This window comes from Bison bison, unplaced genomic scaffold, assembly GCF_000754665.1.
Source record: "Bison bison bison isolate TAMUID 2011002044 unplaced genomic scaffold, Bison_UMD1.0 scf7180017864309, whole genome shotgun sequence".
Taxonomy (NCBI): domain Eukaryota; kingdom Metazoa; phylum Chordata; class Mammalia; order Artiodactyla; family Bovidae; genus Bison; species Bison bison.
The window spans coordinates 315,221-331,802 of record NW_011494881.1 but is presented as its reverse complement, the minus strand read 5'-3'; the positions used below and the strand labels follow the sequence as shown (position 1 = coordinate 331,802).

At 37.3% G+C, this 16,582-nt stretch overlaps 1 protein-coding gene across 1 annotated transcript in view; it reads left to right on the top strand.

The window, feature by feature from the left end:
- The window catches only part of CTNNA3 (catenin (cadherin-associated protein), alpha 3), a 1,923,005-nt gene that overhangs the window by 1,829,388 nt on the left and 77,035 nt on the right, over positions 1 to 16,582 (top strand). Inside the window, exon 16 of the mRNA XM_010852148.1 lies at positions 13,063 to 13,168. Within this exon, the coding sequence (XP_010850450.1) occupies positions 13,063 to 13,168 (106 nt within the window). The remainder of the gene's footprint in view (positions 1 to 13,062; positions 13,169 to 16,582) is intronic.

Below are 16,582 nucleotides of genomic sequence, written 5' to 3'. Positions count from 1 at the left end.
TGAAACATGTGTTATCTCATTCTGTGCTTGACAGAGCAGGATTTATAAAGGCGCAAAGCAACCTATTTGGCTGTAACTATGAATGTTTTCCTGAATAAAGCACCAAAAGTTCAATATGAAGAGGGGATGTCTTGAGAATGCCAGCTCCTAGCGTAAACATATTAGCTTTCTTGGGGCTAATCCTATGGAACAGACACAATCTTCATGATTTTAGCCTCTGGGAAAAATGTCACTTTTTCCCCATTGAGGGAGGAGAAAAAAGGTATTCAGCACCAGAGTCTAAACCACAGAAATACATTCTGTGAGCTTCCTCTTGAGAGCTGCAAATTTGGATTTTATTCAGAGTAACTGAACTATCATGGCCATTGACTTCCTCATTTACTATTTTTCCTTCCTAAATAACCCCCACTTAATTGGAATCCCAGTGTCTCACATTTCAAAGAACATTAAAAAAACAAACAAACAAACATGAGTTTGGAGAGGAGTTCTAAGCTGGAGAGAAAGGCAACTATTGCAGTCAAGTTCAATATGCTCACAGGCCACAATTAAAGTTTTCAAAAGAATTTTGGGAAACCTTTGGGGCCTATTTTCAGAAAGAGAGAACTGGCAGGCCTTGAATGGAATAGACCCCATGCAGAAAAGGGTGGAGGAGATGTGTGGTAGGATACATCCTGACACCATGACCCAAGGCACCCCACAGGGGCAGCACCAAAGCACTCACTCTGAACAAAGAGCAACAGGATCTAGAAAGTTATAGAGAAAAAGGAATGGAGGTACGGAGGTCTCAGCTCTGACTTTTCTATGTGTTTCTATTGTAATTTTGGTTTAATAAGAAATAAGCCATTAAGTATACAATTCTAAACTAGGTTAATACAGTTAATTAATACAGTTAATTTAATACAGTTCCATCTGATATGACCATGTGACTTTCTCCATGGAGCCATCCAGTATAAAAACAGGTCCAAATACCTGGCTAAGGCATGAGTTTATTTTATCCCCATGGCAAGAGACAATTTTTGGGCAAAGGCCATCACATATAGACAAGAGAAGGATGGATCACACAGCTGAACGTGGTACTGGATGACTACTGTTTGACAATAATATTGTTTTAACTTTTACTTCAGAAGACATTAAGCCTGTTGTCTCACATAGCATTAGTTAAGTAGTTGAATATTACGCCTGACAGGGGGAGGAAGTAAAAAATACTATGTTTTTCTAAACTAGTGCTGCCTATTTCATTCATTTACTTAAATGAAAACCATTTTGGGGTTACTTTACAATAAAATAATGTAATATGGCATGTAAATCAATGGAGAGCAGCAACAATGGCACATTAGCAAGAAGACTAGCTACATAAACCAGTAGACCTCAAGTCACACTCAGTGTGAGTAAGCCCAATAAGCTCAAGGCCAATGGTAGGCCTTGTAGTGTTCTAAAATTTAATAAAATGCAGTTATATTTGACTAGAATAGAGGAGGGAGAGCATACCAAAGATTAACTGGCAGTTTTTTGGTTTTTTTTTAACTGTGCCAGATCTTATTTGCGGTACACTTGATCTTCTAATTTTGTTGCAGCATCTGAATTTCTAGTTTTGGCATATGGGATCTAGTTCCCTAACCAGGGATTGATACTGGGCCCCCTCTTTGGGAAGCACTGAGTCATAGCCCCTGGACCATGAGAGAAATCCCTTACTGTCAGTTTTTATCATCTCCAAAGCATCAAGGCCAGATACTGGTGGCAAGCCAGGCTCTTGAACCCCCTCTATACTCAATCTGTTAACTGTGATAAAAGTAGAAGTGTACACATGTTCCCAGTGTACACCCGTGGTGGATTTATGTTGATGTATGGCAAAACCAATACAATATTGTAAAGTAATTAGCCTCTAATTAAAATAAATAAATTTAAATTAAAAAAAAAAAAAGTAGAAGTGAAAGGCGCTCAGTCGTGTCTGACTCTTTGCAACCCCACGGACTATACAGCCATAGAATTCTCCAGGCCAGAATACTGGAGTGGGTAACCTATCCCTTCTCCAGGGGATCTTCCCAACCCAGGAATCGAACCAGGGTCTCCTGCATAGCACGCAGATTCTTTACCAACTGAGCTATGAGGGAAGTCTTTACTAAATGAGTGGCCTTTTTACCTTCTCTATGCTTCTTCAACTGGACCCTAGGATAACATTAGGCCATGACCAGATTAAAAAGTGAGTTGGTATATTGGTTTTAAGAAGGTCAAATGTTAAATATTAAAAGCTAAATAGTATTATTTCCATAACTTGAAAATGAAACCCATAAAATTTGGTCCAATATTAAAGGAATAGGAGCAGTCCTTATATCACAGTGGTTTAAGGGGAAGCTGGAAAAAGTGCCCAGGCTCTGTAAGAGATCGTGTACATGATTAATGCCGAGGCCACTGCCAACAGGAAAAAGAGGGACTCCCACAGTTGGAGAATGTGATTGTATTTACAGTACATTGGCTTTGATTAATGTGTGCACTCAGAGAAGTAATGTGTAGAAGGCGAGAAAAAGACCTGTTTTCAAATGCTGGTGCTGAGTACAGATTTCCCATTATGTCCTAAGGAAGTATCGATGAATAATGACTTAACAGTCCTAGTGTTTGGTGGTGATGCAGGGGTTGCTGCTGCTGCAGGGGTTACTTTCCCATGCATGAGGACACGTACAAATGGATTTCCGTGTCAGTTTTCACCACCCGTGTGAGTCTGGAGAGCCACCGCTGAGAAATTTATCCCTTATTTCAGTTTCTTAACTGATTGCTTCCAAGAGGTTTCTTAAATGATTTCAATCTAATGTCCCAAAATGACCCCTTAACATAAGCAGCAGGTATAGTTTCTGAATATCTTATGAAAATATGTTTCAGAATTTTCAAGACCTGTAGGTCTGAAAGAAACAATGAATATTTATAATAAATCACCTGAAAAATGTTCCCTATCTACCTCAGACTAGGACTTCTCCGCTTATCTCCCTCCATGGTAGACTTGACGTACTTTCAGGCAATGGATGCGTGTGATTTCATGGACAGCCCCAAGAGGCGAGAGAGTACACTAAAATTACTGTGTCCTGAATGAGGAAAGAACAACACCAGGAACAAAAATAGTCTCTCTGGGTAACTGGTTTTCCCAGGTCTTTGAATTTCTTCAGGCCCCACCTTTTGAAATGAATTGTAAGAAGAGGAATATAGAGCAAGCAAGCAATTAAGAACCAAGAACCTGAAAGTTTCACTGGCATTTGTAAAAAGAAAGAACTTGCAAGCTGGAGAAGCAACTGCCAGATCTCTTTCAATTTGTTGAAGCTGATTTGTCTAAGTCCAGGGAAATCCTCATAGGAGCCAAGTCTGACTACTTGGTCATGAATCTTGAGGATTGCAGCAGCCTGAATAATGGTTCTCTGGGGTGTCCCCCTTCTAATCCTCAGAACCTGCAACTGTTACCTTCAGTGGCAATAGGGACTTTGTCTAGGTAATTACATTAGGGATACTGAGATATGAAAATTATCCTGGATTATCTGGGTCAACTTGATGTAATCACAGAGGTCCTTACTAGAAGAAACAAGAAACCAGAAAGGAGAAGGTCATCAAAACGATGACAGAAATAGCAACTGCAGAAATGTGCTCAGAAGATGGAGGAAGGAGCCACAGCTCAGAAACACAGGTGACCACTAGAAGTTGAAAAAGGCAAAGGAATGGATTCTCCCCTTACAGCCCCCAGAAAGGGCCTGCCCTGCCAACCCCTTGACTTTAGTGAAAGTTCTTTAGGACTTCTGAATTCTGCAACTGTACAATACTATTTGTGTTGTCCTAAATCACTGCTGCTGCTGATTAGTCGCTTCAGTCATGTCCGACTCTGTGTGACCCTGTGAACTGCAGCCCAGCAGGCTCCTCTGTCCATGGGATACTCAGGAAAGAATACTAGAGTGGGTTGCCATGCCCTCTTCCAGGGGATCTTCCCCACCCAGGGGTCGAACCCAGGTCTTCTGCATTGCAGGCAGATTCTTTACCTCTGAGCTGTGAGGGAAGCCCACTGAGTTTGTGACAATTCATTCAGCAGCAATAGGAAATGAATACAAAGACTCTGCTTGAAGAAAGATTAAGAGAATATTTGATAAAAGAGTGATGCCAGGTGTGGGTAAAGACGGAGCAGTGAGAATCAGCAGCCATGAAACTACCAACTGTTGTTTCCTCTTTAGGCTGATAACAAGAATGTCCTTGTTATCAGAAAAATGACAGATAGTAGCAAAGTTTCTTAGATGTCTATAGATGTGGAATATTAAATTTATTTAATAAACTAAAAATTGGGCTGAGGTCACTAGAAAAAGCTTCTACTTATATACCACAATTTTCAGCAGTGCTGTGGTTCTCAAATGAACATTAATGGCTTCACTGTAGGTTCTAGAAAACTTCTGATTGTCAATTACGGGCCCCCACCACTAGATTACATCTCTCTCCAAACCAAAACTCAAAAGTCCAATTGAGAAGGGGAAAAAAAAAAAAAACAACAATTGCAACTTTCTTTTTCTCTCAATATATCTGCTTTTAGCCTCAAGTACAGTGAAAAAATACAGGGGGTGGGGGAAGATAAATGTTAGATTACTGATAATAAATGAATTGAAAAGAAATTATTTATTTTATAATCCTTGGGGGTGTTCAGATAGATAGATAATGATGCTTTAATAGGACCCCATTCAGAATCACAGCTGAGAATCTCTATCCTTGTATATTTTTTTTTCAGCTTATGAAACATTCCATCAATTCAGAACCATCCATTGAATTCCGTGCTTCAAGATGCATGCTAACAGAAAACTTATGATGATGTTTCCGCCTACATGATTTCTTTTTAATTGGCTCTGAATTCCTTGCTTTTAAATTTAGACCAACTGATATTCATATATTAGCTTGGAGAAAATTTAAGGGACTTTGAACTTCTAAACTTTTGTTTCTTGATTAGAAGACAGAATGGATTCTAGGAGCGGAATGAGTATGCAGGGCTGCATAAATTATTATATGCACAATTATGGGAGTGTTCATGATATGAATGGCAACTCTTAAATTTGTGCAGTGAACATTCTGCACATTATGCAGCAGTGCTGGATGTGGAAACCTGACTAACTTAACAGTGTTTGCAACATAGTAAGCACATCAAAGTTTGGTTATACATGCTTTCAGTAAAAAAATTACACAGGAAAATAGTAAAATCTTCACAGGAAGAACTGAAGAAGGTTGTCTATCTGTGTTACTAAACACAAAAATAAGAATGTCTTTCCAGGTGACCTCTTCTTTGCCTACAAATAAATAAATTATATCTCTATAGAATTATAATTAAAGAGTTCTAATTCTTTTTCTGCATCCACCTAGGTGTTCAGTGGTTTTTGTCCTTTAAGTGTACTCCATAAAGTCTCCTCTAACTTGTAAGTCTGTCTAGGATTTGAAACAACACTGCTAGGTGGAGAGTAAATTAGAAAACTTTAAGAGCTTAGAATAGATAAAAGATTTATGTCTCAAGTTTTTTTTTTAATTAGTTTTTGCATATGAGGAAGGGTATTCCTACTTCAAACACACACACAGAGTCTGTATACACACAAACAACAACTGCAGTAGCAACAATAATATTAAAATAGTACTGGACTGCAAGGAGGTCCAACCAGTCCATTTTGAAGGAGATCAGCCCTGGGATTTCTTTGGAAGGAATGATGCTAAGGCTGAAACTCCAGTACTTTGGCCACCTCATGCGAAGAGTTGACTCATTGGAAAAGACTCTGATGCTGGGAGGGATTAGGGGCAGGAGGAGAAGGGGATGACAGAGGATGAGATGGCTGGATGGCATCGCTGACTCGATGGACGTGAGTCTGAGTGAACTCCAGGAGTTGGTGATGGACAGGGAAGCCTGGCGTGCTGCGATTCATGGGGTCGCAAAGAGTCGGACACAACTGAGCAACTGAACTGAACTCAACTGAACTGAATAACTTTAGAAGTATTCTCCTCAGGCCAATGCCCAAAAAGATCTCTAAAATAAGTCCTATTTTTGTTTCATTAATAAATACAACATTGAATATGAAATGCTATTATCACCTTGGACTGCAAGGAGATCCAACCAGTCCATTCTAAAGGAGATCAGTCCTGTGGAAGGAATGATGCTAAAGCTGAAACTCTAGTACTTTGGCCACCTCATGCAAAGAGTTGACTCATTGGAAAAGACTCTGATGCTGGGAGGGATTGAGGACAGGAGGAGAAAGGGACGACAGAGGATGAGATGGCTGGATGGCATCACCAACTCAATGGATGTGAGTCTGAGTGAACTCCGGGAGTTGGTGATGGACAGGGAGGCCTGGTGTGCTGTGATTCATGGGGTCGCAAAGACTCGGGCACGACTGAGTGACTGAACTGAACTGATTATCACCATGCACAAAGTTAAACTTATATAATTTTTATTGTTAATAATATACCATCTACACTGTGACATTTTCAAAACAAAAAATAGATTTGGTCCTCTGCCCAGGCAAAGTATATCTCTTATAATTTCAGCTGTATTGGTGAAGACACTTGGGATTTTCCCAATTTTCTTTTCCCACCTACTTGGTGCCATCCAAAATTCCCTTCACAGGGAGCATGGACTTCTGTTGTAAAAGTGACAAAAGAAGATAAAGGATTTTAGCACCCCTGGGACTGTATATAGAGGAAATGCTGTGAGTTAATAAAACCCTGTTTTCTTTTCTTCCTGTGTCCAAATAGAAGGCTTTTTCCAGCTTTACCTGCAGTTATCTATGTGTCTAGATTCTAGAACACAGGTTATAGTGATATGTTCTACTTTTTATCCTCATCTCTAAAATTTCCCATGAAATCCTCACTTATTTTCCATGTTAGATGTCTGATTGCAATGAATTCTTCTGAGGGTTGTTCAGCCTTAGACCTTAGGTTATCTTTATAATGAGAAGGAGTCTGAGTTCTTAAATGACTGTGTGGAACATGAACCATCACCCCACAATCCACCTTGACTGTGACATGCTAGAGGAATAACCTTTATTGTGTTAAGCCCTTAAGATACTTTTGTGTTGTTCTGATAGCAGCCAGGCTCTTCTGAATAATGTGGAATGAGAGGAGCAAAAATGAAAAAAATATATATACATATCCAATGTTCAGACAGTATTTTCCCTCTTTCATGGGGCAACACCTTTTTCAGACTTGAATCTCAAAGATTCCTCGGGATACTAATTACTCAGGATGATTGCTAGCTGATAATTCACTAGCTTATTTTCAAGGACTTTTATAGGGCCCTCAAAACTTGAGAATGACACTTAACAAGGGAAAGTAACATCCAGAGGGAGAGAGTTGACTAATTAAAGTTTCATATTTGAATAGTAGAGGAACAGTATGTCCTTGTTTGAGTCTGGTACCTCTCTTTATCTCATCATTTTCAGCTGCTTCCATGATAATTACTTTTTTCTTTTGTATCTGAAGTCAGAATTACAAGTAAGAGAATTCTGCCAGTACCCTTGTAAAGCTAAATCATTAATCTTGGGACATTTATAGCACCAAAAGATCTGTCATTAAATGTAATTTGACTCTCTATATGGAGTTAAAGGACAACCTTGAACAACAATAACAAGTATACACAGACAAAACTTGCAGGTTTATATTTGTATTGTTTTTCTCTTAGTGAAATAATATTATGGACAAGGCTGTACAGAGTTACATTGTCAGCAAGGAACTCAAGTCAGTGTATACTGTCTGTCAATTGCTGTAATTCTCAAAATAAAAAGGATACATTTTAATAAAATATCCTTTGTAAAGGCATTAGAAAAATAAAAAGTAAAATCGGCTGAGCACCTACTGAGTGCCCCATATTGTGTAAAATATGTAATTTTATGCATCCTGACTGTGTGGCAAGTAACACTATCATTACTCTAACAAAGAGATAATAAGCTCAGACCAACAAAGTATTTACCTAAATCTTCATATCTAATAAGTATTAGGATGAAGACAAAATGTATTTCCCAAGTCTGTATTCATTTCACTCTACTTTATTGCGGCACTAAATTTGAGTGTTAGAGTGAAATAACCATGTCTAAACTAAGTCTAAATAACTATGTCTAAAGCTGAGATTCTCAGGTAAGAAAATGATTTATAATATAGCAATCTATTTGTTATAAATAAAGTCAGCATTCAGTCTCTTGTCTGGTATGGCATTTATAATAATTGAGGTTTGAATTTAGTGATTAAAATCCAGCGAGAAAGAGAGAGGGTACTAAGATTGGAAATAAAAGTTGTAATATCTCAAGAAAGAAATCTCAAGACTAGGCTACTGGTGCTATTTCAACAATTTGACAAAACTCAAAAAGCCTATGTTATGTAGTTCATTTTTATTTCATTGGGACTGGGACACAGATTTGGTTTGTGTTCCTTGAGGTTGCTGTGTAGGAGCAACTCACTGTTGGGGAGCCACCTTGCCACTTGCTCTCTGTTTCAATCTTGGTAACTCGCACCAATGTCTAAGGAGACCTTTTAAAATATTTTAGCGTGATCTTAGTATATTTCATTGGAAATAGTGTAGACTGGTCATTACAAAAGATCCTACGGCCAGAATGCATGAGTTCAGATCCTGTCTCCAATACCTATTAGCTGTGCAACTTGATAAAATATATATTTAATGTCTCCATCCCTCAAATGTCTCATCTGTAAGATAAGGATAAGGATAATTCTAAACTTAGAGAATTATTATAAAAATTAGTCTTTGTATGGGATAGTACTTGTGTGTATGTTCAGTTGCTCAGTTGTGCCCAACTCTGTGACCCTTTGGACTGCAGCCTGCCTGACTCCTCTGTCCATTAGATTTTCCTGGCAAGAATACTGGATTGCCATTTCCTCCTTGCGGGGTTATTCTCAACCCAGGGATCAAACCATCTCCTGCATCTCCAGTGGATTCTTTACTGCTGAGCCACGGGCTTCCCTAGGGATAGTAACTTCGGCTGAGTGCAGTTCAGTCCCTCAGTCGTATCCGACTCTGTGCGACCCCATAGATTGCAGCATGCCAGGCTTCGCTGTCCATCACCAACAGCTGGAGCTTGTTCAAACTCATGTGCATTGAGTCAGTGATGCCATCAAACCATCTCATTCTCTGTTGTTCCCTTCTGCTCCTGCCTTCAATCTTTCCCAGCATCAGAGTCTTTTCCAATGAGTCCAGATGCCATGATCATAGTTTTTTGAATGTTGAGTTTTAAGCCAGCTTTTCCACTCTCCTCTGATAGTACCTAGCACATAAAAAATACTAAGTGTGTATTAACTACTATTATGGATCATAATATATAGTATATCATCATATATCATTGTTTCCATCTCTTGAGTTAACCACAATGTCATGAGTTTTATTTTATATAAAGATAGAGGAAAAAAGAATTAAAGGGGAAGTTGTCAGCCTTCATAGAGGAAATGATACTATGTTAGCAAAAATTTGTTATTGCTATTCACTCTCTAAGCGGTGTCTGACTGTTTGTGACCCCTTGGACTGCAGAATGCCAGGCTCCTCTGACTTCCAGATATTGCTCAAACTCAAGTCTATTGAGTCAGTGATGTCATCCAACCATCTCATCCTCTGTCGCCACCTTCTCCTACTGCTCTCAACCTTTCCCAGCATCAGAATCTTTTCCAATGAGTCAGGTCTTCACATCAGGTGGCCAAAGTATTGGAGCTTCAGAGATTTAGGGGCTACAAAGTGCAAAAGATATAATTAACCATTTTGTTTTATTTTTAATCAGTAGCAGAAAATGCAAGTCATTTCAAAGACATTCTGTCCCTAAAAAAGATAAAATAAGTTCTCAAAATTTCTATGATATGGTTCTGTAATTAAACTAGATTTCTAGTTAATTGAACTGTTACTGATGAGCTATATCATCTTCTTGTTTCTCATACTCATCAAGATAAAGAAAGGGGGAGGGGGATGGATGTCAAAACCTGAGAGAGGACAAGGAGAGGAGTGAGACTCAAGGTTGGGGCCAAATCTAAAATGGCTGAGAGGTTTGTGTTGGACCAATAAATCAAGTTTCAAAATGTATCCCTTTCACTTGCATTAATAAAATTGTCAGTGGCCTCAACATCACTGGATTATTGCAGCCTTTCTCATTATACCTTCTAACATATAATTTAATGATTAACTGGCAAACTGTCTGCTCCAGAGTTTGATCTGCCCTCCTTTTTGAAGAGATAGATTATTATTGTAACCACTATTTATGAAAGATTTCTGGCCTCTGGTTTCCTTAAAATATCTCCGAAGCCTACCCCCTCCTCCTCTGGGTATCTTTCTTTGTACGATCCAAACTCAATGATTTAAGACATAATTTGCTGACAGGAGATCCTGAGAACCCATTATGAAAATGAAGGCAGAAAACAACCTTTGAATGTATTTTCCAATTTAAAAAGCCTTCATTACATAGCACATTTCAGGCTGAGAATGTTAAAAATTTATCATAGTTTCAGTAATTGCCGCTTCCTCTGGAACTTGGCATAATGTGGAATCATTTGTAAAATGTATATTTTGTTTGGCAATCAGTAGAAAGCTTGCCAGGCGATACATTTAATTAGAAGCATGAGGAAGAGAATAATTGTAGTCTGTCATAATATATTATTGTTACTTTTAAGTTCTACATGTGTTTAAGATAGTAGTCTCATAACAAGGTGTGTATTTAAAGTTTGAGGTAATTTCCTTTTCATCAGCCTAGGGTTTTATATGGGGAAATATATTATTTTGAGGGGAAGTGTATATTAGCTACATCCCTTAGAATGCTTTGTCCATTGCTTAAGCTAAGTGAGCATTAGCTGCTCTTCTTAGAAACAACCTTTTTCCATTGTTTAAGACCTTGAAAATTGATGCACTGCCTTTCGGGAACTTGGCTTTATGTAAGTTTAACTTTCTCTGGAGATGCATAGGCATAATGAAACGCAGTGCCTTTCTTGAACATAACCGTGTACATAACATCTAATCCTGACTGATGTATAAAGTGAATTTGATAAGAGCAATGCAAAAAAATTGTAATAATGAATGGTGATTTTTTAAGAAAAAATTCAAATCAGCCTGTGTTGGCAGGTTCAAAGAGGAGAAATATGATGATAACCATGTACTGAGGCCAGGTTTTCATCATCTTAACCGTGATGTTCCATTTTTACAGGAAAACTTGCTTATAATGAATTTGAGAGGCAGTATGAAAAATGTGCAGTGAAAGGGTCTTTTGGAAATACCAGTTACTATTGATTTGATGTTCAGGTTTTCTGGTGTACAATACTCTGATCATTTTCCTTTGCATGAATCCCTCTATCTTGTATTAGTATAGAATGGTCTCTTAAGTGAACAGGGATTTTTCTCTAACAACACACCTTATTAGGTTTAGCATCAGGGCATCTACCCTCAAGATAGGTCCAAGATGTAAATAAAATATTGGACAAATAGTTTTTACTCTGCTTCTTTTCAACTCCATTGTATTCTGGACTCTCAGAATCTTCCTTTCCTCATCTTGACCAGCTTATTCCTTCTTCCCATCTTCCTCACTCTTCTTGTTCCCAGGAAAGCATCAAAACAATTGCATTAGTGAGTGATTTCTTCAGGGTCCTATTTTCTGCTAGGAACAAGGAGCATAAACCACGTAATTGGAAATGCCAGTATGTTGGCATTCAGTAGATATTTAGAAATTGGAAATAAGAGGAATAGTTTTAGGTGGATGGAACAGTGATGTTCATTCAGGTCGGTGATTCATTTATTTTTGAGGGATGAAAAGACAGAAAAATATCTTCCTATTCCATTCCAACTATTTAAGAAGTGCACTTCTTCTTAACTATGTTGCACATCCCTAAATAAGCCCAACTTTTATTGCATGGCATTAGAAAACAAAACTATCTTAAAATAACAACGACAAAAATAAAAGCTCATTAAAATGCTTATTTCATTTAAAGCTATTTTTTGAGCACTTTGTAGAAATTAGCTCGTGTGGTCCCTAGAATTACTCCATGTGGTGGGTGCTCCTATTATGTATCACCAAGGAAACTAAGATATGAAGTGGATATTTATCTTGCTTGACTCACAAATAGTAAGCAGCCTGTTGTGGGAAAACAGTCCAAGGTAATGTGACTCCACTTTGCTGACAAAGGTCCGTATAGTCAAAGCTATGGTCTTTCCAGTAATCATATACAGATGTAAGAATTGGACCAATTGAAGGCCAAGCACCAAAGAAGTGATGCTTTCGAATTGTGATGCTGGAGAAGACTCTTGAGAGTCCCTTGGACAGCAAGGAGATCAAACCAGTCAGTTGTAAATCAATCCTGAATATTCATTGGAAGAACTGATGCTGAACTTCCAATACTTTGGCCACCTGATGCAAAGAGCTGATTCACTGGAAAAGACTCTGATGCTGAGAAAGATTGAAGGCAAAAGAAGAGTGTGTCAGAGAATGAGATGTTTAGACAGTATCAGTGACTCAATAAACATGAATTTGAGCAAACTCTGGGAGACAGTGAAGCACAGGTAAGCCTGGTGTGCTGTAGTCCATGGGGTCACAAAGAGTTGAACACAATTTAATGACTGAACAACAACAGTAACTATGATTTTACTTTGAACTAATTGTGGAGGAGAGTAAATTTGATAAAGAGCACTTAACCTAAAGACCATAAAAAAAGGACTAAAAAGAGGAGGATTAAAAACATACCTGCTAATCAAAATGTACTGTTAAACATATAAATTGTTCAAAATCTCATGTTTCCTACTAGAATGAGGAAAATATCTTTGCCTTATGAGACTCGCATCCACCAAAAGTATCTTTAGGCTGAGGTTTGTTGTAAGAAGGTCATGGGACTGAAGATCAAATACAGTCCATCTTCTTGGAAGAATATCCTGAGCTTAACACAATAGGTCTTCAATAAAAAAAAAAAAACAACAATCATACTGGAATCTAATCATGGGCTGTTTAAAACTGAAATATGGAAAGCCAATGGGTTATACTTTGAGGTGCAAATCTGGGTGTGTATTTGTGTCTTAGCATGAACCACAGCAACAAACATGCATTCTTTTACTTTAAGGGGCAAAGGACCACTGAAGCATACAACTGATGTGATCTATGCAGCTAAAATGATATCAGAATCAGGATCAAGGATGGATGCCCTTGCTCGGCAGATTGCCAACCAGGTGAGTTCTCTATAAATGAATGTAATGGAAGTCCATGCTAATTGCTTTCTGTTATTTGATATTGATTAGAACAAAGTTGAATTTTTACTCTGTTAGACTATTTTTTCCTAAACTATTACTGAATTTTTTTTGTTTAATTAATACACAACTAATGGAAAATTTATTGAGATGATTATTTATTGAGGCTCTATTATTATTATTACTATTATCATTATCATCATTATTATTATTTATGGCCTGATTAGTCAAACATTTTTTGAGCTTTAAACATATTCAAATTATTCTAAATTATCAACTTCTGAGTTTCAAATATACTCAAATTATTTTAGTTGGCTGTAATACCCAATGTTGTATTTTTTCCTTAATACCTTAGATTTCTTATTTTTGCTCTTTAAAAATCAGTACTTTCAAAATTATCTTAGGTTTTCTGTGTTAGCAATATGCTCTGATATTCTACATAAAACTACAAGACAAATTGTAGTTAGTAAAATAATGAAGTGAATATATAAAATGTAGGAAGTGTATAATCCTTACAGGTGCTCCCAATGCTTTGTTTTCTTTAGCTTTCTCATGCCTCTCTTCCAGTTTTCTAAGATGCAGCTACATCATTAGAGTTACCTTTTGCTTAGGTACCTTTTGCTTAACTTTAATTGTAAATCTGTCAGTTTCTTTAGTTAATGTATTCAGATATTCAGTTAATATTTCAGACAGAGATATAATATTCCTTGGTAGGTTTTATATTATTCAACTCCATAATACATGTTTGGGGGCTTCCCTGGTAATTCAGCTGGTAAAGAATCCTCCTGCAATGCAAGAGACCCTCGTTCAATCCCTGGGTCAGGAAGATCCTCTGGAGAAGGGATAGGCTACCCACTCCAATGTTTTGGGCTTCCCTGGTGGCTCAGATGGTAAAGAATGCAGCTGCAATGTGGAAGAGCTGGGTTTGATCTCTGGGTTGGGATGATCTCCTGGAGGAGGGCATGGCAACCCACTCCAGTATTCTTGCTTGGAGAATTCCCATGGACAGAGAAGCCTGGCGGGCTACAGTTCATAGGGTTAAAAAGAGTCAGACATAACTGAGTGACTAAGCACAGCACAATACATATTTATGCCCCTTTGATGAAAAAAGCACTTTTCTTTTTCAATCTGAAACTATTTCGTATTTTTCTTGCATATATACTGTAAGAGAAACTTTATCGGGCTGCTTCTTATTATTTAATCTTTTTATCCTCCTTTTCTTGGAACTTGAATGTTCTCTTCTTAGATATTATATCTGGGGATATAAAGGAGGAAAAATAAAGAAAAATAATAACAGACAAATATTTTAAAGCATTCGTGAAGAGATATATTCATATATGTAGTATATATGTTTTTCAGTATCTTGCTACTTTAAGCATTGCGAGCATTTTATTAACCGTTTTAATATTCAGCCTTTACAGTTAAAAACAAACTCTATTGTAACATAATTCAAGATCCATTATGAATAAATGACTGAAGCCCAGATCTGCCCATGGTTTCTATATTTTAGAATCATTGCATTCACTTTTATGAGATAAAGTATTAATAGTAGCAGAATAAATGAAGCCATAATATATTAAACAGATTTATTTGTTCTCATAACTTTTTAAAACCAGTGTGCTACTGTTTATTTTAGAATGCACAATTTTCAAAGTTCAAATAATTGTGTCGCTTTGAAGTTGTTCCTTTTTTCTTAAGCAGTCTTTTTAATTGGATTAGGTCACCTTGTAGATATTACTGTATTAAATTATGTAGCTGTATAAAATTATAGCTGTATTAAATTATGCTATTGTTTTTTAGCATTATTCAAATTACATGGAAGAAAGCAAAAGTATTTTCTCACTTCCATATAACTTTGACATTTTAAAAGAAGCTTAAAGAAGGAGTCACTGACTAATGAAGAATTATAGATGACTCTCTCTCTGGTCTTTTCCATTTCATATAATAAAGTAGTTTCATATGATATAATTTTGTTCAAAATAAATAAGGTTGTGAAGAAACAGAATTGAAAGAAAGTAAACTGACTCATTATAGTGATTATCTGGGAAGGTTATGATTATGCTTCAGATATTGTATGATAGAATAACAAAAATTTAGACAAAAATAATTATTGAAATTGTTTTTGGAATAAAAATTAATAATATAAATCAGCAAGGTAATTTTTACATTGTCAATGGTATTATGAAAAAAATCTTCCAGAACATGGTGTGTGTGCTTAGTTGCTTAGTCGTGCCTGACTCTTTGTGACTCCGTGGACTACAGCACACCAGGCTCCTCTGTCCATGGAATTCCCCAGGCAAGCGTACTGAAGTAGGTTGCCAGTCCCTTCTCCAGGGGATCTCCCCGGCCCAGGAACTGAACCTTGGTCTCCTGCATTGCACGCAGATTCTTTACCAATTGAGCCACCAGGAAAGCCAGAACATTGCTTTTAATTTTGAACAATCTAATAGCTCAAAAAATTTTAACAATTTTATGATACTTTACAGTCTGCATTTTGCTAGAGTGTCAGAAGGTCAAACATTCATTAATTTCTAATTCCATCCAACATGGACTGGTTGGGCCAATTTCATTTCATTCTATTAAGTTTCAAAGTTCATATGTAGAATAGAATAAAATCAGATTGATGGAGGCTTATATTCAGCCTTTCTGGATTTTTTTTTTTAAACCTTTCTTCCCTGCGTTATTCCCTTAAACAAAAATGTATTGTGTTTATTGTTGTTGTTCAATCACTAAGTCATCTCAGGCTCTACAATCACATGGACTGTAGCATGCCAAGCTTCCTTGTCCTTCACTATCTCCCAGATATTGCTCAAACTCATGTCCATTGAGTCAGTGATGCCACCCAATCATTTCATCTTCTGTCGCCCCCTTCTCCTGCACTCAATCTTTTCTAGCATCAGAGACTTTTAAAAAGAAGTCTGATATGGAGTCTAGTACCTTCACAATAGTGTGAGAACTTCCCTGGTATTATTGTTCTCTAATTTGTCATTCGCCCACCCCACAATACCCCCATACTAGTTCTTGTGTATTACCATATGCAACTTACTACTTTGGCATTGCCATTAGGTAACTACAAAAATGTTATTGATATTTCTCCCAGCAATCTTAATTCCAGCTTGTGCTTCTTCCAGCCCAGCATTTCTCATGATGTACTCTGCATATAAGTTAAATAAGCAGGGTGACAATATACAGCCTTGACGTACTCCTTTTCCTATTTGGAACCACTCTGTTGTTCCATGTCCAGTTCTAACTGTTGTTTCCTGACCTGCATACAGGTTTCTCAAGAGGCAGGTCAGGTGGTCTGGTATTCCCATTTCTTTCAGAATTTTCCATAGTTTATTGTGATCCACACAGTCAAAGGCTTTGGCATAGTCAATAAAGCAGAAATAGCCGTTC